This window comes from Excalfactoria chinensis, chromosome 7 (assembly GCF_039878825.1).
Source record: "Excalfactoria chinensis isolate bCotChi1 chromosome 7, bCotChi1.hap2, whole genome shotgun sequence".
In the NCBI taxonomy this organism is placed as follows: domain Eukaryota; kingdom Metazoa; phylum Chordata; class Aves; order Galliformes; family Phasianidae; genus Excalfactoria; species Excalfactoria chinensis.
Window position 1 is genome coordinate 17,464,323 of NC_092831.1, and position 26,492 is coordinate 17,490,814.

The following is a 26,492-nucleotide window of genomic DNA, read 5'->3' on the forward strand; positions in this document are numbered from 1 at the left end:
ATCATTGAGCAATATTTAGATAGCACAGATGCAATAAAAGTCAGGGAGAACTCCACAATTTTAAAATTTTATAATCTTATAAATGACAAGCAAATGCTTTGCTTTCTAGCACTGCCTGTTTTAATGACTAAGACACTAACTACAACACACGAGTAATTTGATTTGTGCTTAGGCTAACTGTATCACAACACAGAATGTGTCACACAAGGCCATCTAATTTACTAAATTTAAGACCTTTGTATGGCACCAAAACACATGCAATATTTTGGAGGAAGATAAAATATTTCACCTTAATGCATCTGGTGAAAACTTGCAAATATATGTGGTAAAATGGTAGTGAAAATATCTGGCTGTGCACCCAAAGCTTTGGCAACATACAATTACAACTCTGTTAATTTTGTTTTATCGGCCTAGGAACATCTCTATCATACTTACATAATTGTACTGTACAGAGATCACAAAGAGAGTAAGCTCTATTTACATGATTTTATCAAGAGAAGAAACTAGATCCTTAAATGCAGAAATGTAGGACTAGAAATCACATGGACTTTCACATGAGAATAAAGTTTCACAACTTAGTTTTTTTATTAGTATATTTGCTTTTGTTCTAGCAGGCAATGCAGGGGTCCAAAACATTTTGTCTATATTAAAGCAATACTTCTATTTCTGTTTTTAAACTGTTCTGTCTTTCATTTGTGGTTACGTAGGCATGGAAGGTCTTAATGAGTAATGAGAAATTTAGGACTACAGAAAAAAAAAACAAACAAAAAACAAACAAACAAACAATTTCACTGTAACACACACTATGTACATATGCAGACATTCACAATATTATGCCTTAAATGCACAGAAATACTCATGAGGGACACATCCTGTGGAATCTTCTACCTTGAGGTATTTTGAATTTGAGATGAAGAAACAGTTTTATACTCTGTTTTGAAAATAAATACAAAACTGAAAGAAAGACGTAAGTAGATAAGAAAGAATGACTTTCTCACTTCCAAGAGCAGCTTCCTAAACTGGCTGTAGGTTAAAGTAATGCTCTGCCTGCTCTATACATAGGGTACCATTTAAACGGGATCTTTGCACTTCTTCACTGCATTTAAATAGAATAAGAACCATAAAGGCTATTACAAACCATTTTGCATGAGATTGGAGACATACTCCAGTGTGTTGGTAGAATTTTCTTCTTTGGATGGAAATTGTTAATCTTACTGACACTTCTGAAGAACTGAGTGATGACAGAAAAATGATCACACAGGCTGAAATTAAGAAACTGTAGAATCCTCATGTAACTGGTACTACTGTTTTAATTACTGTTTTAAGTACAACATGGTTTCATTTGTTTTGAAATAAAGACAGTAAATTCCTAAGTACCACACCGATGCAAAACCACATTTCTTTTAAATTATCTGTCCTGCTTGAAAATTTCCTACACATGAAATATTCAACTACATGTATCCTATAAGTATTTGACTGATCACAATCTCAGCAGAAGTGATTAAAAGAGAAGTAATTTCACCTCAGAAGAACTGATTTCTTAGCTGATGAAACAAGTTTGAAATTATGAATTTCTTAACCACTGGTTCTTATATTGCCCTACAAGTTATCCCATATGGATATTAATATTCTCACTCAAAACATATATTAGAGCAGGATTAACATGGACTTAACAGTAATTAGAGAGAAAAGGAAGTTCACGAGAAGTTGAATTTATCCCCATATGAACAAACACAAAGCTAGGACAGGCAGAGTTAAAGACATCCAAGTGTACTGAGACACAGAAAACACCAGATTGCTGCTGTGAGTTAATTGTCTGATTTATATAAGGTTTTACCTTAGATGAACAGATTGTAAACAGTTCAATTTCTCTCCTCTCCAATCCTTTGGGGTGAATTGTGGAACAGATCAATTAATAGCACTCAAACAGCACCATCAACTATTGTAACAATGACTCTTACCAAAATTCCCTTTGCATTCCAGACCTAAGGGCTCTGTCAGTTCTACACACCAAGGTAATAATTAACAGTTTTTGTCTTTAAAAAGAATCTTTGTATTAAGATATCCTGGTCTGAGGTGGAGAATGGGCAATGACGTGAAAACCTTGAGATACGAGGAGGAAAATCTCTTTCTAACTAGAACCCCAGCTACACAAGGGGTATTCTCAGCGTTCAAAAGATGCCTGTTTCTGCTCAGGCCTAGAAATGAAAAGTTTAAATACAAACAAAAGAGCCATCATGGTTTTGAGCACTGCAAGAGCCTGTAGATAACTTTCAAAAATTCCCAACATATATTGGTTGCATCTTATCTTTTGCAGAGCCTTCCCCTGTAGATTGTATGAAACTAATTACATTGTACTTTTCAGTAAGAGTATGAACTGAAAAGTGAAAAATACATCTAAGAGACTCTTAAGAAACATCTACAAAAACTTTTCAGTAGAAAATACCTAAAGCAATGTGTCAGTGATCAGATAACCACAGAATCACAGAAATACTCCCCCCAAAAAGCATAATTTGGTCCATTCTTTATTTATAACTTGTAAGGGATTATCAGACTTTCCACTCCTAGAGGTTTCAAGCCTTTTTCAACCTGCAGCTGTTTACCAGCATTCTGTGGATGTGAAGTCTGGAAAGGAGATGTGGAAGATGCAGTAGTTTATCATAAATAAAGTGTAATCTTGAATCTATTGAAAGAAATAACAAACACTTCCATGGGTTACAGTAAAATTAAAATTAGGTGAATGGTATTGGTGAATGGAATAAAAAAATATGGTGAATGGAATAAAAAATACAATTCTTTCATGAAACTCGTATAAAACTTTTCAAGACATTCCTGTGTGCTTATGAGGCCCCCGAAGCCTGACAGCATTTAGCACCATGAAACTCTCAAGTCTCTTATATATCAAAACATGATATACCATATGATACATTACACAGAAGGTGTATACAGGGTGGGTATATGAAGTAAGGACACACCTGCACATCATGTTAGGGGCCTAGGCACTAGAATACAGGAAATAGTGTCTCATCTAATGGGAATTTCAATGTAGATTTGAAATGCTACTAAAAATGCACACCTTCCTTAGCTGTTGCACAGTGCATGGCCACTGTGCAGCTCTGCAAGCCAGGCCCACTTTGCTGCCTAACCACCTTAATAACCTTGATCTGAAGCCTGGGATCTTAGCCTGAGAAAGGGACCACAGATCTCCACAGAAAACATGTAAGACAGACACATGACAGTATGGGATGTGAAACACAGCAAAAGGAGGTGAACTGCTAAAAACTTGGTAGGTTCAGAGTGTTTACAGGGGTTGTAAATCAGATTTCACTACTTTAATCAAAATTTATTTGCTTATATATACAAAACACGTGATTCTATCTTTGGCTACAGTACTATTGTATGAATGAGTTACAATTAAGACCACTCCTCACCATCTGTTTTTTAACCCAATAAGCTAAATTCCAGGTTTGCAACCTGTGAAATAATCGGCTCTGTGTGAAAACAGAAGATAGTAAAGAGTAACATTACAAAGCTTTATCTTTTGTTTACCTCCCACCTGATAAACTCTGAACAGTTCTGTTCCCTGCCTTTGATTGTTTTGTCCTCATATTTCCTGCTAAGAGTTTACAAAACAGCATTATTGAACAGGCAGACAAGAAGCACACCTATTTGTTTAATAACATCAAGGGAGAAAAAATGCTGGCTCATCCGTTTTGTTGTTAAGTTGCTCAAAAGGATCAAAATACCAATTAACTTGCTCGCTTAGAAAATCTTTGATATCCTCAGATTTACTGACATTTTGAAACTCTTGTTCATACTTGCCTAATGTCTTTTTGATTATGAACAAAGAAGTGCCAATCTGTTTAGCATTTGACCTGTTTTCTCAAACATTTGTATGTATTCAACTACTTAGTTCCTAAAAACACTTGACTAGTCACAGCTGTAAGTGGAAGAAAAATGTTTTCTGTTCCACTGATATCTTTTTTATACATTGTTCATTATTTTTTTCAAGACTATAATGGAAAAGAATTTGTTTAAAAATGAAGAATAAACTGAACAAAGGAGAAAGAATTGCCTGCCTCAGTTTATATTCTGAATACTCAGTCAAAAGCCTTTTATGCTGGTGGGCAAACTGCTAAATCTCCTCCCAGTTCTCTTAAACTGACTTTCTTTTCTGAATGAATTACACCAGCTCAGACTTAAAAACTTGGGGACTATCAAAAAAGATGTTAAACACAACTTGCCCTTATCTGTAGGAATGGAAAGCTACAGTTACCATTGCTTTTATGACCATTCATTTTCAAGATTGTACTCAGATTCCATGCATTTTTAAAATAAAAGTCTACTGATAGGAAGAGGCCTAATTTCTTCTCAACTTACATCGATTTCAGTGAAATGTATCTTTGTTCACTTATGTGCAGATTAGATAAAATTTCAGGCTCTTTGTGTTGTTATGAAACATGTAAGTGATCGGAAAAATTAATCTTTTTGTTCAACCTGCTTTAGAATTGTATGACCTTACTAAAATTAGTCATGTACCACACAAATTAAAGGTGGAGGGAAATTGTGTCTGAAAACGATATTGCTTTGATGGACAAATGAGCATGCAAGTTATCCTTCCTGGGATACAAATCTCCTATGTATTTCTGTTACATATTGCTTTAGCATCATAATATATTACAAATCGGAAAATTCAGTAACTTTTCAGAATGAATTGATTCAACTACAGTTTATTGGACAACATCTGTTGGTGCAAAAACCACAGATAAATGAACTCAAATGACTCATCTACAGAAATGTACATTTACTTAGTCTCTGGGTTTTTATAAAGGCATTTGGAACTCTGTCTCCTTTCTCAAAAACCTAATCAGCTACTTACATCTAGTATCATATGAAGGATTTTTTATTTTTTTTTTCAGTAGATTCATTAACTCTGTACTCTCTGGATCTCCTGTACAGAAGACAGCAATAAAAGGTTGATACAGCCATTTGCTACTTGTTCCTACTTTTAAGCAGCCAACTGTATTTCCCAAATCACATTTGTAACTTCTTGAAACACAGATCCTTTCAGTAATCAAACTAGAATATAGTAGCCATGATAAGGGTCAGCAGATATCTGGTTATAATTAGTGGTGAATTGAAGACACATGACCATGAGGAAGCTGTTAAGAGGAATATTCTGAAGTTAGGGAACTTTTGTGCACACTAATGCCTTTCTCCAGTTACACCTGTATATTACATCTCTTCATTACTAGGCTAATGTCAGTGTACAGACATAAGCTCTTGACATTCCTATTAACTAGTCTTGCTCCAGAGCAGAAACAGTTTTTTCAGTTGAATTTTCATACTTCCTGAGCTGACAATAAATAAATAAATAAATAAATAAATGAGGAAAGGTTGATGGGGAAGGGAGTATCAGAGAAAAAGAGATGAAAGGGGTGGAAAATGGGAAAAATAAGAGGCAGATATTCTTATGCATTGTGTCCCTATGTGGGAACTACCCCAGTATGACACAGATTTGAAATTATGCCTTCCATTTTTCCAGTATGAGTTCTGTGCACACTAAAGGATGTAATAAACAAAATCTGGTATGCTATTCACAAAAATATTTTAAACAAATTTTTTACAATGTATTATGTTTAAAATCAGTACTGATGAAAAATTCTTTGAAATATTTCTTTTTTTAAAAAAAATAAAAATCTGATTTAATTAATGTTTTCAAGCTTGAAAGTAATATTCTTCTGTTTTTGTTTTTTGTTTTCTGGTTTTTTTTAAACAGTTCTTCTATATCAGCTCTTTTTTAAGCATGTTGATCTTATTAAAATGATGACTGAAGCTCACTGACCTTTCAAATCCTTGCTTCAGCAACATCAGAAACATAGGGATGGTCTAGCTACTGAATACTAACTGCTCACTGCAGTTCTCCCTCTCCTTCTCTTGATGGCTCTTGTAGAATTAATCCAATAGTTACTGCTTTTACAAGAATAACTTAGACCAAGCATGTAGAAGCCAATGTTTTTAGAACTTTTCATACAATATATTTTGTTGAATGGAACACTAAAATGACAGTCATAGAAGCCATACCTTTTCACAAACTCTTCAAAAAGAATGCGATGAGAATATCCTTTTTGACGTATTTTGACAGTTTCCAGAATTCCAGTATATCGTAGCTGCAGTAGAACTCTCTCATGAGAAAATGTTAGTGCTTCTCGATCATCATTAGGTTTAATGCAGCGAATAAAGTGAGGCTGTCCAACAACCATTTTGGATAGAAGATCCATGAGGGAATACTAGTAAAGGAAAAAAGAGATACAGAGACTTGTCTAAAAAATCTGTAATTCAATTACATAAGTAGGAAATGTATTTTGTAAACAGTATGGAATTATTGATAATATGATAATACTGATTGGTACTCAAGTCTTAACTTTTTTAAGATTTTGGCTAAAATCCAGAATCTATTAAAAGCTTTTAACAGTTAAAACACAAATTACGATTCTAGTTCTACTTACCCTATCATCTCTCCTTATATTACCTTCTTGTAGTTTAAGAAGGCTCATATTGAAATTTTTAATTGAAAAGTGTCCCAGCTATAACTCTGTTATAGGCACATTTGATCAAACAGTTATTCCCAACAGGAAGATAAGCTTACTGTAAAACAAACAATCACATAAGAATCACAGAAAGCCCTGGAAACTGGGTTGAAAGAAGCCACCGGTTTAGTACTCTGCCCACAGAGAACACTGAATGTATCTGTTCTATTTCAGGACATCTCTGAGGAGTCTTTTTGTCAGAATCACTGCTACAGATTGCACGTTCTCCCAGGGTAATCCACTGAAGTTGTTCCACATTACTGTAACTATTCAGAATGTTCTTAGCATCTAAACTGAATATTCCTGCTGAAACATGGACCCATTACTTCTTGCCCTAACCAACCTGAACACTGAATACAGTTTATTTCATTGCACGAAAATATTTCTGCTTCTGCTTCATTCTTACCTCATTATCCCACTGTCTGATCAGAATTTGCTGCAAATACCCTCAATCTCAATGCTGCATACAATTCCAAGCTGACTGGATCTGAGTGTGGTCACTTGGTTGTAGGCTGCATTCAGACAACAGACAAGTATTTTCAGAACCACTACCTATTTATTTTTTTAATCTCTTACTTTCCTCTTTGATCTAACAACTCCACATATACTTCAGGAATACCTATTGTTCTTATAATCAGAATATTTGTTTATAGTTTAACTGCTGTACCCTAAAATAGGAAGCCATAGTTTGTCGCTTCATGTTAGTTGTTTCCTCGGGGTGTCGCATAACTTCCATTGTGTCAACCTGGAAGACAAAACTGAGATAATTAGATCTGTTGCAGAAACACTGCACACCCACCTCATTAGCAAAAACTAGGTTTGATGCTTCTTCTGGTCATTCTCTCGTGAACACAGTCCTATCACAGAGAGCTGTTTGCCAGCCAGCAGTGATTCTCTCATTAGTAGTTTTCACTGTAAAGTTGTTTGTGAACTACATCATGGCTGTCATAGTCAGCAGGCTCCACTTTTTTATTTCATACTATGCCTTGAGGCAGGTCAAGCAGTAAGCATACTAAATTAAAGAACTGCATGTCATGTCTCTTTTTTTCTCCTTAAACTATGCCTCAGTACATATTTCAGCAAGGAAGCAGTAATGTTCTTACTCTGTTTAACATCTTGGTGCCCTCAGTCACTACAAGAGGCATGCTTATGAGTGCAACTATTATTGAGGTGGGTAGTAACAGAGGATGGAGAAATACAAGCAATTCACAGATTGGCCATTGGAAATAGGGCTGACATTTAGTTGACTTCAGTAGTATCTAATTAGCTTGATGTCCCAAACTCATCAACAAAGTAGGAAACTGTATTTCACCTTTGTCTTCCTATATGGATATATATATTCTTATATATTTTAGACCACTGTTGATATCTTCATTTACTAGATCTTCCTAGACTGACAGACTCTTGATCAGATTAGGGGACAATTTCACACTTTTGTCATGATAGTATATTGTTAGGCCAATGGACCAGCTGTCAAGATGCAATACCTTATGAAGCCTTCCTTACTTTCATCCGTTGCATCTTATTTTCCATATAAAGTTACTATTTCTTTAATGACCTGGAAGTACATTATAAAAAAACTGCCTCATTTTGCTCATGAATGGGAAAACATTCTTGCTACATAACAAGTGGCAAACAAAGTAGGTAACCACAGAACATGCATGTCTTTTCCTATCTGCTGCTGTGTCTACTATTAATTACATTAAAAGGCCATTTTGATGCCAAGAATTTCAGCAGTCTCAGCTGAACTGCTGTTGCATCAAATGCCACTTTTTCAGCATTTCTGTATAGCTCACAAGAGTTATTTTTAGACAGTGCACATGGACAGCAAACATATTGCTTCTTGTATATTTACTTATATTGTCAGTACAGCTGTTCTGCTGTTCTTATCAAAATGAAACTAGAATTTATGAATGAGCATAACCATGGTTTTCAATCACAAGCAGATTGCATTGCTGTATTGCAGCTCAACAAAATCAACCAACATCTTGCTTGCATGGGGCATTAGCAACATTCTAGCATTCACTTGCTTTGTGGCAGTTTACCATCTGCTCTGACTAGGTGGCATTTGTATAAACCAGATAATGCCATTGTCAGCACCTGTGCTATGACTCCTGGACTTTACTACATATAATCATTTCCAAAGCTCACTGACTTATGACCACTAAACATAATTGCTGAAAGACTACAGTTTCCAATGAAGTAACTGTCACTCTTACCTTCAGGAGATATTTAGGAGACTGCATGAAAAATACAAAGGAAATGAGGCACTAAGTAGTAATAGACCAAGAAAATGGATTTTGTGTTGGAGAAGAAATCAAAAGAGAAAACTTGTGAAGGCAAGATTCAGAATACAAATGGTACAAAGGGAGACAGACTTCCATGAGGGTGACCAAAGCAATTTCGTCATGATTTTGCAGTCTCTGATGTTCATAGCCCTAAGTGGGGTGCATGCACTATTATGCATCTCAAATAAATACATGAAGAAAAAAAAAGATGCAATTGGCTTTCAGTTTTAAGAACATTAACAGAAAAGAGGAAAAGAGCTTCATCAGCACAGATAACAACAAACACCTTAAGAGGTCATGTGAGAAATTAATCATCAATGTCAAATCAGAATAGCAGACATGTCCATGGGGAAGACTTCAGGAATGTTTCAGAGCCATATTGGCAAGACAACTGCTGTCTGAGCTTTGGTATCCAAAGCTCTGGTAAAGGTCAGGTAAAAGACAACAACCTTACCAGTGAATACTGACAGTAATCCCATAATAAATGGTAACATTTAATAGAATTGTCTGTTAGACAAACACAAAGAACATCAACAGTAAAAGCACACTGTTTGAGGACTATAGAAAAGCCCAATTACTCAAGAATTTTAGCTTCTCAATATGATTCTTGGCTGTCTAGAAAAGCATAGACTCCAAATTATTATTTTGTTGGAGTTTCAGTACTCATGATCTCTTAGCCATAATTTAATAACTGCTGTCAAATGAAGGGTGAGCTTATGCTCTACCTTTTGGGCAATACAATAACATTAGCATCCCCTTTTCACAGCTGTTATTGTCACCAAACTGGTAGAATCTTATGATGCTTAAGACCGTGATTCTGTCAAATATGGTTTACTACAGCCTGCTGGGTTCAAAAGAGGGGTTTGTTTTGTTTTGATTTTGTGGAGTGAAGGGAGTGGGCACCCAAAAAAACAGATGGTCAGAAACATTTACAGAGAATGATGTAACACAACTTTTTCTCAGAAAAACAGGCTAAAACCAGTACTGTGAGATTCCCTTTTCTTTGGAGTTGTAAATTTAGACCTGTGTAGTCTGTAAGGACCAGGACCAATTTCAAAATCTTATGGACAAGAGACATTTGAAGGTATTTTTTTATAGATTCTGAAGCTGTGGAGATTTTGCTGTAAGAATTTTAGAAGATTTCTCTCTACTTAATTTATAATATTGAGTGCATATGAACTTATGCAGTTTTATGAGAGGGCAATAATCACATGTACAACAGACAATAGACATTACTGTAACCGATAGAATGTAAGAATGTCATGATATCATCTAATGTTTCAAATGACTAGCTGCTTTTTTAAAAATAAAATGAAAAATATTCCAACTGTTATGTCACATTTCTACATGACAATAGTAGTGGTGTAAAATATACATTCATGTGATTACAGCTGAAAAACAGTTGACCTTAAAAAGACAAACTGTTCAATCACTAAAAAAAGAAACTGCTTATAATAGTTTAAAACGGTATTACAAAAATGATTTATAGTATCATGTCACCTTATGAGGTCATTGCAAATTATTTTCACATGTTGACCACACCTGCTATTAGCATGGTCTGAAACAAGATAAAACCAATAAATGCTCTAAGCAAAAAAGCTCATAAATTAAAATATATACGCAAATTTCCACACTTCAAAGTAAAATTATTATACTTTTGGAATAATTGTATTAGTTGTAAAATAGTACTTTAATGTTTTTTTGTTTTGTTTTGTTTCTTGAAGTTGTCACAAATTCATAAAATTTTTAATTGAAGTGGTGGATTTTTTCACCTAAAAAATTGTATCAATTAATGTTTTCTGGATAGTGTTGCACTTATTCTGGATTAGCTCCTTCTCTAAAAACGTGAAGGGTGAATGGCCTTAAATGCTATATAGTACAACTGAATGTGTTTATCAAAGCTCTAAAAGAGAAGTGCTGTATTTTACTCCAGTTCAAGCAATAAAATGCATGCTTACAAAGCTTATGCTGATATAGCTGGATGTGGAAGACAATGTTTGTATAATACATAAAGATAGTAAGGCCATAATCTGCCCTTCAGCACTGAAAGTGTTCATATCAAGAAGGAAATAAATCTCTTGAATCCGAGTCTCTATTTACAGGTACAGTGAAAGATACAGATGGGTTACTCATGAATTACTGTATTTGAGCAAGAGCTCCTTATGATAGGAGGGAATGTAAAGAAGAAATAGAACGCACAAAAAATACAACTCTACAGAGTTCTGAATAGCTGCTTTGACCAGTTACAACTTCTTTTTTTTTTTTTTTTTTAATTACTTCTATTTGCTTTGAGGTAAAACAAACAAACAAACTAACTAACTAACAAAAAACCAGCAGCCAGCTGATCACATTTTAACAGGACTAACCTGAAAGTCAGGAAGGAGCACAGGTGTTATCAACTTGAGGTGCAAGTTTTCCTCATGTATTAAAATGAACTCAGTTGGCTATTAACTGCAGTAAAATCTCCTCATCCTTTTGCATTTATGCCATATCCCTTTTTGGTAAAATCAGAAAGTGCTTAAATTCTATGGTTCTTTTTTCTTTATAAAGAATAGCTGTTTTGCTGAGTGGTTCTTCTCTGGTAATTTGTCAGTTACAAAGGCCCCTTGGTTTTTGAACACAAGAGGATTTGATCATTTTTCTGTTTTGCCTTTTCTTTTGTTAAACACACTAACCAAATTTTAGCTAAGTAAATCTCTTTTTAGCCAGAACTTGCCAGAAGAAAGCCTTGAACCCACTGCAATCAAGAGGAATATTGCCACTATTACCAGTATAACTGAGATTTCACTACAAATGTTTAAAGATTAATCACTGGTAAATTGATTCTACATTGGATTCCACAGAAAGGGCCTCAACAAAACTGGAAACAATACTCCCAGGTAAGGTGTGTTTTTTTTCTCATATTAAAACATACTCATTTGGTAAGAGCTTCACTGTCTACCTACATCACATCTTACTGTAATATTTCATGAGAAATTTCCTGTCTTCAAATAGAACACTACCAACCTTGATACGCCCAGCACTAATCTGTGGAGGCAAAGACCTAGATGCTGCTGTCACTCTTGCTCTTGCCTGTGCCAAGTTACCTGTTCAAAAAGAAAGAAATACATACTACAAAAATTGTTCAGTAATCTTAACTGAGAAAACATTACATGGTAAAAAAAAAAAATCATACAACAGAAGTAAGAATAGAAGACACTACTACCCTTCTTACACAGACTGCTACCAACTTTGCCTTGGTGAGTGTGGGCATGACATGGAGTCTAGAGTTGATTTAAAAGGGAAGAAAAAGACACCAGTAAGGTGGCACATTGCTGACCTTAACTACTGATCTGATGAAAACAACAACAGCACAGTATACAGATCCGCCAGTTGTTATCAATTTCTCTGTGACTCTTTCACAGATTTAAAAGTGAAAAAGATAGAAGAAACCTTGTTTCTACAAAATCAGTGGATCCCAAAGTGTTTAGACATCATCTTAAGCTCACAAACTGAAGAAAAAGATGAGAAGATGATAAGACAGTATCTTTTCTTGACCTTTTGACATACAGCCTACTTAATCCCCAATAGTATTATCCCTTGGGGTTTTCAAAGACTGACTCAGTTCCTCAGGCAAAAACATACTGGTGTCAACTGCAAAATGAGTGCCTTTCCTTTAGTTGTACAGTATGATGTATCTTAAACTTTTACCACTGTACTTGCAGAAAGTCAGTCATCATAAAATAGCGTTTCAAAATAAAGGCTCAGAGGAGAGAGGAAGTGATATGGGACTGTGCATATGCAAGACACTCTGTATATTTCAAAGTTTTAGCAAGTCTAGCACAAGATGTCCAAATGTTTTCTCTGGCTATATCTTCAGAGGCTAAACTGTGATTAATAGCATTGAAAGAACCCTTTGAAGCAGGATTGGTGACATCAAAGCCCTAATCCATGGGTGGCAGGATTTTTATAATGAGTGGGAAGCATTTTAACACATTTCAAAGGATTTACAGCATGAATAAACAATAGGCCTCTGCAGATGTACCACACACCTTTCAGAACCAGAACACATAAATAAGTGTCCATTTTAATTTAAATGTAAATAAAGTGTTAACACTTCTTTCAGATGCTAAGTGCCTTGTTTGCATCAACTCCAGTGTTTAGCTATTTGCTTTCACAGAAAGCCAGTCTCTCTAAACAGTCTTCAGAGTTTTGATAAACTATATATTACAGCACTAGTAGGGAAGCAGGATCGGAGAAACAAAAAACAAGAACACTTAATCGCTGGTAGTTTTTTTTTTGTTTGTTTCGTTTTTTTTTATACAGGAGAAGAGCGAAGAGCACACACAAAGTGCACGTTACACTGAAAGAAACTTTTGCTCTTTCCTGCAAACTCATGGGAAATATGAGTCTCCTGAGAAGAGTTTGGAGGCCAACACTCAGAAACACAGCAATGACATTCTGTAGAGCAACTCAGACATTCTGTATTCATTTTCCAAAGTATTAACTTTTTAAAATGCTGGAATTGGGATTGACACAATGATGCAAAACTGCTATGTCATTTTCAGATTAAGAGAGTCTGGTACCTGACAGTCTAAATGACACTGTAGAACATCAGGAATTTCCATAATTGTGGAAAATGCTTTAAGGCTATAGTGTTCAGGTTAATTAGAACTACAGTTCTGTTCTGAAAATCAGATTTATTTTTTTTTCCACTCAGCTGGTCATATTACTACCTATCTTCATTATACATGAAAACAAAGACTGTTTTGTAGAGAGTTTTAGTTTTACTTTCACTTGACTATCATGTTTGAATACCTCACTTGTGTTATTTGCTTCAGGGAAGAAGCTTCTCAAAGACAAATTTCCTGGTTTTCTTAATGTTACTCAGAAGTGTTCACCTGGTTTTCTGATCTGAGCATGCTTTTATTGAATATTTAAGCTTGATATTTACTACTCTGACTATTAAATCAATTCAGAGAAATAAGTTTCCACTTAAGAAAAGCATGAGGCCTATATGTGATGTACGAAACAACTGCTGAATCTTCTCTGGAAGAACTCTTATATGTCTAATTTTTTGGTAGTAAGTACAGACAAGTGCTTAAACAATCAAGACTGCTCTGCCTGGTTTGTAGTTTTTTTCATTATGTTTGGAATTGTTAGTTGTTTACCATGTACTACCACTTTTATTTTGGGTATGAACATGCCTGCCGGCAATATTTTATTACCTGAGGGTTACATTCAACATCCTATGCATTTGCTAGATACTACACTAGTATATATGCTACTGTCAAAGTACATAATAGTTTACATTAGCATGGCTACAGCTTACTATTGGAAAAAGCAAATTTCAATCATAATCAATGATTTCAATGATTTGCTGTCTATTTTGCACTAATAATTTCATTTTTCTTCTTGGCAAAAGTAAAGACTAAATCTAAGAATAAGACCAATATACATTTATGGGTTTTATCTGTTCTCATTTCATAAATCAAATGATCACCATTGTTAACTACTCAACCGTAGTTCAATTTGAAAGCCACAGAAAAAATGTTATCAGTGTTTTCTTTTCCAGATCAAACATAAAATGATCTTTCAGAAAAAGTTCATCTTAACTACTTCATTTTCAGGAAAATAACTACGTGCAGCATGCCCAACCAATGAAACTAATAACAGAACAAACATGGCTTGAAAATTAGTTTACATATTAAGAGAAATTTTACACAGAATTAGAGTGATGCTTATAGTCAGTAAACATTCAGAGTACCTGTCCCTGCACTTGATTTTCATTTAAAAGGTCATTTATTATTTTACACACCAGAAATAGTAAAACGTTATTCCACTTTGTGAAGAACATCAATATTTGAACAACAAATGTTTTTAGATAATATCATAGCCAGTTAAAACTGCCAAGAGTTCCTTGCAAGATTAAGCTGGTTAAAGGTTAAAAGACTGCACTGTGCCTGTCAGAATGCTGGCTTCACACACACTGTATGATCAGCACTTACAAGCTCATAGAGTTAAATAAAATACTACCCATACTAGATCAAATGCCACAAAATGGACAAATTAAGAAACTTAAAACTCCCTCAAAATTTTCTGAGTTTGTTTTAAACTAGGACTGATCTTTTAAATATATACTTGTTCAACTCTATTCATGTGCATTTCATTTTCAGTTTGGCTGGACTGCTTATCTGAAAAATTAAGGCTCCTACCCATGTGTCTGCAGTGCCAGAGACAAAGGTTTCTGGGATTGATTTGTGTCAGTGGTGGAATCAGCTAGCCCCAGCATTTCTTTTTCCTGTCTGTTGAATAAAGTTATGAGTATCATTAGTGCTTTGTGAATTTTCAGTCATTAGAGTCTGTGAAAGGCTCCACGATCTTCCAGCAGAAAGAAGTAGCAGTACAAAGTCTATCCAGTCACTGCTAAACTCACTGTCTCTATACTCAGCATACACTTTGCCTTGAAACTGCAGAGGAAAACTCCTATTCCTTTAAATATAGTCTCATTCCAACTAGGTGAGAAAGACAGAGATGTCAAAGAACCGTATCCCTTTTACTACACAAGCCCAAGCAGGAGAAGTTCTGAAAGTATGTTTTTACATAGCACAGAATGTAGACAAGTTGCCTTCTTCAAGTTAGACTTCAGAAGCATTCTCTAGATTTCAGAAAAGATAAGTCTGCATTCATGGATTCAGTCCTGCATCCCTAGCATTTACTCCACCATTCTCAGGTGATGCATTCTACAAGAAGTATCAAGCAAATATTACTAATACTAGCACTGTAATTATAACTACATTTTGGTTATGCCTGCTATAGACCACTCTTTCCTTACAAAGTAAAAGCATGCCAGGTAAGAATCACAATATGCTTTGATATAACTTCTAGTCTGTGAAGTGGAAATGGTTTACAGGGAGAGAGTCTAGTGACAATATCACCTTATTGTATAAGCTGTACCATGGATACTACTATTATAGAGTAGGTGCAGTACAAGATCTTTCCTTATCCTCACATATTTTATTAATTTTTTTTCATGCTTCTGGTTCAGATAAAGAGGAGTTACTTGCAGATACAGTGTAATATGGTTGGAAATGCTACCATGCATTCATATTTCATTCACATTACTTCTAATCACTGCTAAGCACTTGCACTCCAGGAGAGGTACAGAGTCAGACAATGTCTGACACACAGAGATTCTTCTCTGTCTTTCCTTTCAATACATTTTATCTAGCCTAAGGAAGTCGACTGCTTATCTTCATAATGTATTTTCATCTTCTACTACAGTAAGACTAAGCTTTTCTTAGCTTGCCTATAAATGAATACATGTAATTTTTTCATTGGGTGCTAATTTGAATCTGGTCACTGACAACCAAGAATCTATCGTTTGGAGTCACAAAAGTCATTTACGCTAACTTTGTGCAATAAAAAGCTAAGAATTCATTTTTCTCTTATACTATGCATTTTGCACATGAATTTATAAAAATATATTGAATTTCTTTACTTCCCATTTCAAATGAGTAGTTAAAGAATAAGAAATGTTTTTTCCAAAATTGGATTCATATTACAAAATAGAATCCAATACCCATGAAAAATTAGTAATGGAGAGGCCAGTCTGGGAATAACCTAACCAGGAGTAACATTCTCAGAAGCAAAAAAAGTATTCAATTTTTTTGATCATGACTGTTCGAAGTGACAAATCTATGCCACAGTAAACTGACAGTTTCTGATCACGAATTTCGCTGCTAGCATAATGTAGACACAGATCATGTTTACAGTTACTTTACAGCATTACATTGCTAGACTCCCTACTGCACACATTGCAGACACTTCAGTGGTCACTTCTCACATTAACAAGGCAGCCACTGGCAAACACAACACAGTGTTTACCACAGCAAATAAATCTGCTTGTAAGCATGATTCCTGTCTTGTTTAAGTGTTCTTTCAACACAGTAGGTTAGGAGGCTCCATGTAGAATGCAAGAGAATAAAGACACTCCTGACAGCAGCTGAGATGAAATGAAGGTCAAACTGCCTACTTATATTCCATGATATGTAAATGTATGGTCTTCAATAAGAAAGGTCTTCACTTTAACCCTTACCTAGTAAGTACCAAGAAAGAATAGTTTATGGTATGCAGTTAATTATTGGCAGTGACCAAGATGCTTTTAAAACATGACCTTGACTGTTAACAGCTACTTGAAGCAACTTGTCCAGTTTTCCAGCTGAACTGAATTAGAGCCATGCAGCCAACTACCCAATGGCAAGTGTGTTTACTGAAATGCAGACATTTTCTGAAATATCATGGGCTTAAATGCGATCATAATAAAGGGACTGAAGCATCTCATGCATGAGAAACGGCTAAGTAACCCGGGTATGCTCAATTTGGGGAAAAGAAGACTGAAGAAGGAGCTGATGAATGTTTACAGATATCTGAAGGTAGATAAGAGGCAAGTGGAGGAGGCCAGGCTGTTCTTGGTGCTGTACAGCCATAGGACAAGAAGTAATGGCCTAAAACTTGAACATGTACTTTGTAATAACAAGTTCACACAAAATCATTTTGGATATTCAAAACAGCAATGTTGTCTGCATATTCCACAAATTTATCTGTTCTACAAAATCACTGGCAAATTTAAAAATAATTGCTCTTCTGAGGCTTGATTTTGGGAGCTACTGAATGCCAACAATGTACCAAGTATCCCTGGCAGAGTTTGATCTAATAGAGAGTAGTGCCTTTAGAAACTAACTAGCAAATTACTCATTAAAATAACTACTGCATAGTGTTGTCTGAGTATTTCTCTATTTAAATTCTGCATATGCTGCTCAGTTAGATCCTACTGCCTAATAATTAATATAAAACCCAGTAACATCTTGTATATAATACATCTGGATTCCTCCTCAGTATCAATATATTTTGATCTTAAATTGTATACAACAAAGTGCTAATATTATACTTAGTCACTATCATGAGATAATTTTCATTGTAGAATTGAAAAGTTTGTTTAGAAAGTGAAAATTGAAAAGATGTCTCTTCTGAAAGAAAGGTAAAGCAAAATTGTTCTCAGTATTTGTACTACAGGGGATATCCTACCATGAATCAAACCATTAAGCTTGTCAAGTTCTGCTCTTAAAATCTGTCCACTTGTACTTTTTTGGAGGGTTCAAGTTGTAACCACTTGGAGAAAAGAATCCATGTTATGCCTTTTGCCCATTTTTCAGAACAATGTCATCTGTGAAGTAGCATATTAAAAAGAGTTGACTTCTGCTTGGACAACACCATTTGCCAAACAAAAGCATGATAAACCTGCCTCGACCTTCCCATCTGTGGTGCTTTCATGTGCAATTCCAGTGATTCACTGACACCTTTTATAGAGAGTTATTCTCAGCAGTAAATAATTGTTATGCCTTGTGTAAAGTTTGAGCAGGACTGAGATGCTAACTTTTCATCTGATAGATGGCTCTCTTTCTAGATGAGTTCTATTTTTAGGGCTATCTTATGGCATGTTCAGGATCCTACTGCTTACAAGTCTTGTATCTGTGTACTGTATTTATCCCATGACATGAAGCCTTAGGATGAGAAGAAAGGTAGAAAGGTATACTGAACAGTAAAATGCTGAACTGAGCAATGAAATAAAATGCTATCAAACTCTACCTCTATAGTTAAGCTACATTTAATTTAGTTTACTGATGTCCCACATCTGCAATTCACACATCTGCAATTCAGTTAAGTTCACAATTGTTACATCACACATCTGTGGTTTAAAGCCTCTCTTTGCACACAACACACTGGCAGCAAGGCAAAACCGATTAACTTTTATATGCCTTTAACATATGGACCAGTCAGAAGTAGGAAAGCCTCTGTTCAGAGTGAAAATATACAGCTTTCATTAACCTGATCCAAATTCTTAACAAATATAAATTCTGATTCATCTGTAAGTAGTGAGATTATAATTACAATGCTTTTGTTTCCAATTCATTTGACTTAGACTGCCTGCAGTTATTTCTTAGAGGAAAAAATACTAACACAAAAGTGCCATTATAAGTAGAATTTACTGCAGGATAAATTTGTAAAATTAAGATGCATTTGAGACTCTCACACTATTGTGATGTATGGAATTAAAAGAAAAAATCCGTTAAGCCCAGATGGAAACACGCCGTATTTCAGTGAGCAAGTCTGACATACACCAAACCAGGATCCTCCCCACTATCTAGTGCCAGAGGAAGTGCTTGTGTTCGGTAAGATAGTGCAGTAATGGGTTCCCTCAAAAGCACTGTCAAAGCACTGAAGGTTTTAATTGGCTAAGATTTCACCCTGTGTCCAAGTAGTTTCTTTTCACTGAAATGAAATAGAAACCACTCCCCACACTGAGAAACTGCCACAGGATGGTGAAAAACAATTCTTCAATATGATTTTGCAAATAGTCCTAGTTCTTGTACGTTTTAGGGTGCATAAAGAATGTGAACAAAATGTGGCCAGCTTTCTCAGCATGTAATCTGTTTGCTTTTTTTTTTTTTTTTTTTTTTTAATTGTTTAATTTTTGTCTGAGGGCTGTATGTAGGGCAGGAGATGCAAAAGCACAAATAAAACAAACCAAAAATCAATACTAAGGAGAAGAGGTGACCCTTAAGCAGGTTGATTCTAACGAATTTGTTTTTGAAAAAATCTATCTTCCTCAAAGTCTGATGAAGATTTTCCCTTGTTAAAATATCCTATCTCTATGGTGAAGGTTTTGAAAACTTTCAGTTCTCTAGCACACATATTCAGGGACTCTGAGCAAGATGAGCTTATTAACCTCACATGATATATAAATGGTACACTCCAATTGTGTGAGCAACACCCAGTCCTACAAAAACTATCAGAGGTGATGCTGCTATAGCAGAACTGGTGCTCGGCTCTGTCAAATATACACTGCCAAGCCCAGTCCCTACACAGACTCAGAACTGTGACAAAAACCTTTCTGTTGTGTCTCAGTTCTGAGAGAAGAAAGCTGGAGTATTTTTCTTTTCCTCTTTCCAGATGGCAACTCTCACCCCATCTCTCCAGCAAGGACCCAAGGTAGAACAGAGTCACCGTGACAAAAGCTCTAAGGGTCTGTGAATTTTAGAGGAAGAAAAAGTCTGCAGGGATTGTGTTTCAAAAGTAGAGAATGTTGTGTTGCTTCTGAGAAGCCTGCACCTTCCTACCTCCCCACAGTCAGATCCGTTGGGGAACATAAAGTGAAAGCAAGAAGTGGAGGAGGGAGCTACAGTCAGAAAAACCCCAGTGGTTTTAAAAACCTCAAGCATTCTAAAGATATCAGCATTTAAACATGATACTGCAGAAATTCTGAAGTATCAGAATAGAGTCAAATGGTCTGACTCCTCACTGCTACCAATAGTGAATGTTCCAGGCTCTCCTTAATCTTTTCAGTTAAGCCCGCTTCTGTTTCAAGTGGACTCCTCTATAGATTGCATGATGTCTTTCCTCTCTGATGCATTAGCTGTGACAGCAATAAACCAACACTACAAACAGGAATGCCTTGTAAATGGGAACATGCATATTCAACTGCAGTAGTGGCAGACTTTTAAAAATGCTTTATTTCCCCTTTATATTCAGAGCAAATTTCATTTTAGTTTTAGAATATACAGAATCCTCAGCACTAAAAGAACTGTGCTTGTAGAAAAAGTGACAAATCCAGCAACAGTTAAGAGAACTGGGAGGCTAAATAAGAATATGTTGATTCAGGTCCCTAGAAAGTACAATCAGACTCCAAACTGCATTGAATGCACCTAAGTTTCCACTGAAGGAAGAAAAAACAAGCCGCACAATCTACAAAAGTAACCCCAGTATGTTTGATTCAAGTTTTGGCATCTATATCACTAAGTCTGTGCCATAAATCACTATTACAAATGTGCATTTAAAGTCCTGCTGTTAATTTCTGGTCTTTTAAACTGCACAGTCTTTTACTATGAAACAGAAGCATTTGTTAAGAGGGGATAAGTATGTTTGATAAATTACAGGTATTAATGTGATCTTAAATTAGTAGAAGAATTTTGCCTTTTTAGTATTTATTTTCTTGCAGCTGCTAAGTTTTTGACAGTGGAAGAAATGACAGTTATGTAAATATACTTCAAACACAAGATCTTTCCAGAGTGGGAAAGGCATCTTTTTGTTCTTACTGGTATTTAAGACCTACATTTCAGTAACTCGCTGACCCCCTTTAATAGTTTCAAATTCCCACTTGCTTCTGGAATAGCACCACCTAGTGACTCTTATGCATACTGGAGAGATCCTCCTGGCAAAAACCATGTATGCTGCAAATTCCAGAGCTAGTTGCAAGCAGATGTGAGAATGTGCTGTCACTCATCTTCAAACAAAACACCAGAGATGCTGGCAGAAGGCTCACCTGGAGGGATGCAATATGGCTTCCATGTAAATTATTAACTTTCATGTCAGTCAGTAATCTACAAAAAGTTGAAGAAAATTGTATCGAGATCATGAATCTTAATCTGTATATTTTCTGGCTTTAGAAATGAAATACGTATTGAGTGGAGGGCTTGGGGCAAGGGCAGAGCATGATGGGACATTCAGGCAGTCACTATTCTTTTCTTTACAAAAGCTTCTTTGGAGAAAGTTAAGTGAATAGCATTACCATTCTTCACTATGCAAAGATGAAGCAGTATTGCCAGTAACACCTTCCATCTCAACTAAACCTTTCATTTATCTCGCAAGCTGCCAAAAGTAAACCTGGCAATAATCTGATTTTAGAACACAGAGGCCCCAAAACAGGATGTGGGTGCCAATTCTATTAGACAGCTGGAAAAAATAGAGCAAAATCACGAAGACTTTCAAAAAACAGAAATGATCTAAGAGATTTAAGTTATTCTTAAAGCATCACGCACAGGAACATATGCATAATGATTTTTACCAGGATGTCCTGTACTAACTTGACAGAAATATAGATTCAGCTTATTTCTTGTACACCAGAGAAAAATAAATTTGCTACTATGGGAAGCAGAAACCACCCAATTCATTTAAATAGGAAATAAGGAAAAGAAGAAGTAGTAATATGCCAACATGGTAAAAATACATTACTGCAGTGAGAAGTATTTTCTTACTGAACCTTTTCTGCATCTTAGGTAAGATTCTCAGTTTAGTTCTGCTGTCACTGAAAGCACCTCTAGAAACCCAGAGGCAGATAAGTTTGCATGAAATCAAACCTACAATATTTTCAATAATTGTGACTGATAACTGGGAGAAAATACCCAATATGTTTTATTCTGACAACAGCTCCAAGATAGAAAATGACTGGTAAAGAGGGAAGTGAGGCACATTTGACCCAGTGTGAGCTTTCTTTTTAGCTTTGTTTGATCTATCCAGTGTAAGAAATTCTTCCTTCCTTAGTCTTTACTGAGGACTCAAATGTCAGAAGAAATAGACTCAAAGATTTGTGTTTCCTACTTAGGCTATGAACAATCCTACTCTATCTTAAACTGCATCTCCCTTCATCTAAGCTTGTCACAGCTGAAAGGCAAAGCAGATTCCTCAGTGGATTCTCACCTCTCAAAGTCCTCTAAAATTGTAATTTGAAGAGAAGTAATCCAGAGCCTTCTAATTACAGAAAATAAGAGATTAGTAGGAATCTGGCCTATGTAGAATATAAACAGTTATTTTTGCTATCAGTTACACATGTGCAGAGAATGTTCCTATATCTGGGTTCCTCCAGATGTTCTTTTTCTACATAGAAGTCTCAGGATAGGTTGAGGGCAATACCAGAGGCTGCGACTGTACTACTGAGTTTCCAGAAATCACAGACATATATTCTGCACAGGCACTGAATTGCACCTACAGCCAACGTACAGCACTACCTAGTGAGGCTACACAGCACTACCTAGTGCACGTACACTTTTTTCTACCCAGAACATTTTTGGTAGAAATACAACCATCACACTTGTTTACATCATATCAGACCAAAATAATTTTGCAATCTAATACAATGCATTGTATTTGGATTATTCCTTATTGTTATATCTTTTTCTTATTAATTATGAAAAAAGACCTTTAAGAACATGGAAAGCTTTGACATTTTTAAAGTGTACATTTCTTGTCTTGTTGGCATGTACACTGTATTCATACATGTCAGTAATATTCTGGCATCAATCCACAGAGAAAGCAAATTTTATCTTGCTATTTTATTTATCCACAGATCTGTGCACTTTTAAGTACGTCAGTGTCAACAAGCTTAAGATAAATGGAATTTATGAATCCTAGCAGATCAGTATGCATACTTCAAAATTTGGAAGAAACTATTTTACGTACTGCACCAATGAATCTAAACAGATGGGTATTATCTTCAAACTAACAACCTACATTACACGATTTAGAAATTGTAAGAAATGCTGCACAAGAATATATCATCTGAACTGAACTTAGCAAAAGACAAAGAACAAAAACACATTCTCATTCTGCTTTCAAAATGAGTTCTTGCCCTAAACACCATATAATCTCCCTTTCTCTGGAACAGTGAATGAATCTTGCCTCCTGGGTTTATGGCAGCATACTTCCATTAAATATATATATAAATACTTCTATTATTTAACACTTCTAGAAAACTTCTAACAGCAGAAAGAGCTGAAAAGCAGAGCTTTGTCCAGAAACAACTAGATTTTTCAAAGGAGAAGGTTAGCTGAAAATGTTGCAAAGTAAGCAAAGCTGTTGCAGAAAGTACCTGTTTTGGTCAGCGGGCTAGAAAACAGCTGCTGAAGAAGTTTGTTCTCTGAGGTTCTCAGCACCACCACTATGTCAGCAGGGAGGGTGTCTCTATTCTTCTCAAGAAATGCAGAGGCATCATATAACACCTAGCAAGGTAAACAGGGTCAGACATGTTTCCAAAGTGTTCCACAAAAATAACATCTGAAAGTGTACAGCTAACACAGTGTCTTCAACACATGAACCAAAACACTTGCATTAATCACATGTCAGTGGAGATCAAATTGGGTTAAACTGGGTTTTATTCATGTTATATTACGGTTTGTCACATCAAACTATGGGATGCATGAAGTAACATAACAGAGATACCTCATTAAAGCTTAAGTTGACAGTTTACATGTGAAATAAGAAATGGTTTCCAGGCAGTCAAAATTTATTTATTGCCTGCACCAAACTGATCAGTAACTGGTTCTGTTGTAGGAACAGGATTAAGTTTTGTAAGAAGATCACTATCAAGTAGCCTGTTAAACAGGCTTCTTAATACTTCCAAAATGTTAGTGGGAGAACTAAACATTCATCATTTCTTTCCACATGCTAGGGCACATGGGTTTTGATTCTTTACTATCTAATGCTTCAGTAGACAGTTTTATTTTGCTTCTGAAGAATTACTTTTCTTATATCTTATAGAAACTAATGCCTGGCTATTTGTAATCATATAACAATCAATGTTTCCTTTTTCTTTTTTTTTGCTTTAAAAAAGCTGTTCTAATATTCAAACCGGTTTTATTATTACCAGCAGTTTTATTTTCTAGCCTAATTCCACTGGAGTCCATGGGTTTCCAGAGGAACTGAGTGTTCACCTCCACAAGGAGCTGGCAGTGTTTTTATGACTTGGCCATTTGGGGACAAAGAATTTATTAAACTTGTGTGAAATGTTATAGTTATTCTTAACAGGCCAGAAAGCTGAACTAAGTTTACTAGAGCATATCATAATATGTTTGACTCTTTATAATGAGCCACATAACAGACTTTACTAATAACTAAATAAACATTGTCATTTTATTTTCACTTTACGAATGAAGATTTGCGTCTCACAAGCATAGCTCACGTTACATGAAAGAACTGGACAGTCATTCCCATATAAAGCCATAGGTGAACTGCTGAGAGCAGGGTAGGTGCTGTGGAGTACGGAAAGTCATCTGTGTTAGCAAAAGTTACACCATTCAGTCCTTCTAATTCTCTCTGTGGAATTTTAAGTTCTACTGCAGACATTGTTGCACACTGCCTTTACACAAACATGTATGTATATATGGTTACACACAGAATGACTGTGGCATACAACACTGCATAGCCTGTACAGGTTCCAGAGTAGCTCCTTTAAAAATATCACAGTGTTGGTGGTTCTGGTGCCAGACTTCTTTCAGAACAAAAGGTGACTTCTGTCCATCTAATTTCTAACAGAGTCCTAAGAATAGGTTCTAGAATGGACTACTTCAAACAGAAATTTTATCATAGATTCTTTGTTTCTTAAAACTTTATCATTTTATCTATTAGTGAGAGGAAAAAGCAATAACTCTGGTTAAAACATATAATGACTACACTACGATTTTAACTAAATAAAAATCATATGACCTCACCTTTCCAGCATAGTGCTGAATACCAAATGACAGTTCCATTCCTTTTGGTCTCCAGAAGTATTTGCATCGTAAGTTATCTTCAAATTTATCTAAACATTTGAGAAGTGAAATTGATAAAAATGAATTACAGTGATTAAGTAAAATCTCCATCCTTATTAAGGTCTGCTTGCTGCTCAAGAACCCAGAACCACTATAAGAACATCTATTGTCAGATTACCAAGTAATAACCATGTGCCTTCTTCATGCTTTCTTCCAAGATGCTGCTACTGGATGGAATAACTCATTCAAAACCAGCCCAGCAATAATGAACTTCAAATCCCTGTTCTTGCAGAGTTTTGTGCACGGGAAATAGAGAACAGCAAGAGGGAATGAGGATTTCTCATATTTTGTATTAAAATTTCTTTACATATATGTATATATATGTACGTATGTATATGTGTGTGTGTATAAATATCTATGTGTACATACGTGTATGCAGATTTTGGGGTGGGTTTATTTCAACTATGTACAACTCAGACCTGTGCACAGATCTGGCCTGGCTAAGTGGTTATTTCTACTTTTCCTGTCTTCCCTTCCCCATTTATTTTGCTTTAGCATCATGTTTTAAGTATATGTCAGTGTTTTCTGGTTGGGACCATATCCCAATTGCATTTTCATGCCTGCAGGAAAAAGAAGAAAGAAAGAAAGAAAGAAAGAAAGAAAGAAAGAAAGAAAGAAAGAAAGAAAGAAAGAAAGAAAGAAAGAAAGAAAGAAAGAAAGAAAGAAAGAAAGAAAGAAAGAAAGAAAGAAAGAAAGAAAGAAAGAAAGAAAGAAAGAAAGAAAGAAAGAAAGAAAGAAAGAAAGAAAGAAAGAAAGAAAGAAAGAAAGAAAGAAAGAAAGAAAGAAAGAAAGAAAGAAAGAAAGAAAGAAAGAAAGAAAGAAAGAAAGAAAGAAAGAAAGAAAGAGAGAAAGAAAGAGAGAAAGAAAGAGAGAAAGAGAGAAAGAGAGAAAGAAAGAAAGAGAGAAAGAGAGAAAGAGAGAAAGAGAGAAAGAGAGAAAGAGAGAAAGAGAGAAAGAGGAGAAGAGAGAAAGAGAGAAAGAGAGAAAGAGAGAAAGAGAGAAAGAGAAAGAGAGAGAGAGAGAGAGAGAGAGAGAAAGAGAGAAAGAGAGAAAGAGAGAAGAGAAAGAGAGAAAGAGAAGAAAGAAAGAAAGAAAGAAAGAGAGAAAGAGAGAAAGAGAGAAAGAGAGAAAGGAGAAAGAGAGAAAGAGAGAAAGAGAGAAAGAGAGAAAGAGAGAAAGAGAGAAAGAGAGAAAGAAAGAAAGAAAGGCTTATC

At 35.4% G+C, this 26,492-nt stretch overlaps 1 protein-coding gene across 1 annotated transcript in view; it reads right to left on the minus strand.

Annotated features, from left to right (window-relative positions):
• The window catches only part of MYO3B (myosin IIIB), a 173,272-nt gene that overhangs the window by 57,249 nt on the left and 89,531 nt on the right, over nt 1-26,492 (minus strand). The window contains exons 23-28 of the mRNA XM_072341621.1: nt 25,180-25,268; nt 23,562-23,691; nt 11,885-11,964; nt 8,810-8,830; nt 7,258-7,335; nt 6,085-6,290 (exon numbers count right to left, since the gene is read on the minus strand). Coding sequence (XP_072197722.1) covers nt 6,085-6,290; nt 7,258-7,335; nt 8,810-8,830; nt 11,885-11,964; nt 23,562-23,691; nt 25,180-25,268 — 604 coding nt within the window. The remainder of the gene's footprint in view (nt 1-6,084; nt 6,291-7,257; nt 7,336-8,809; nt 8,831-11,884; nt 11,965-23,561; nt 23,692-25,179; nt 25,269-26,492) is intronic.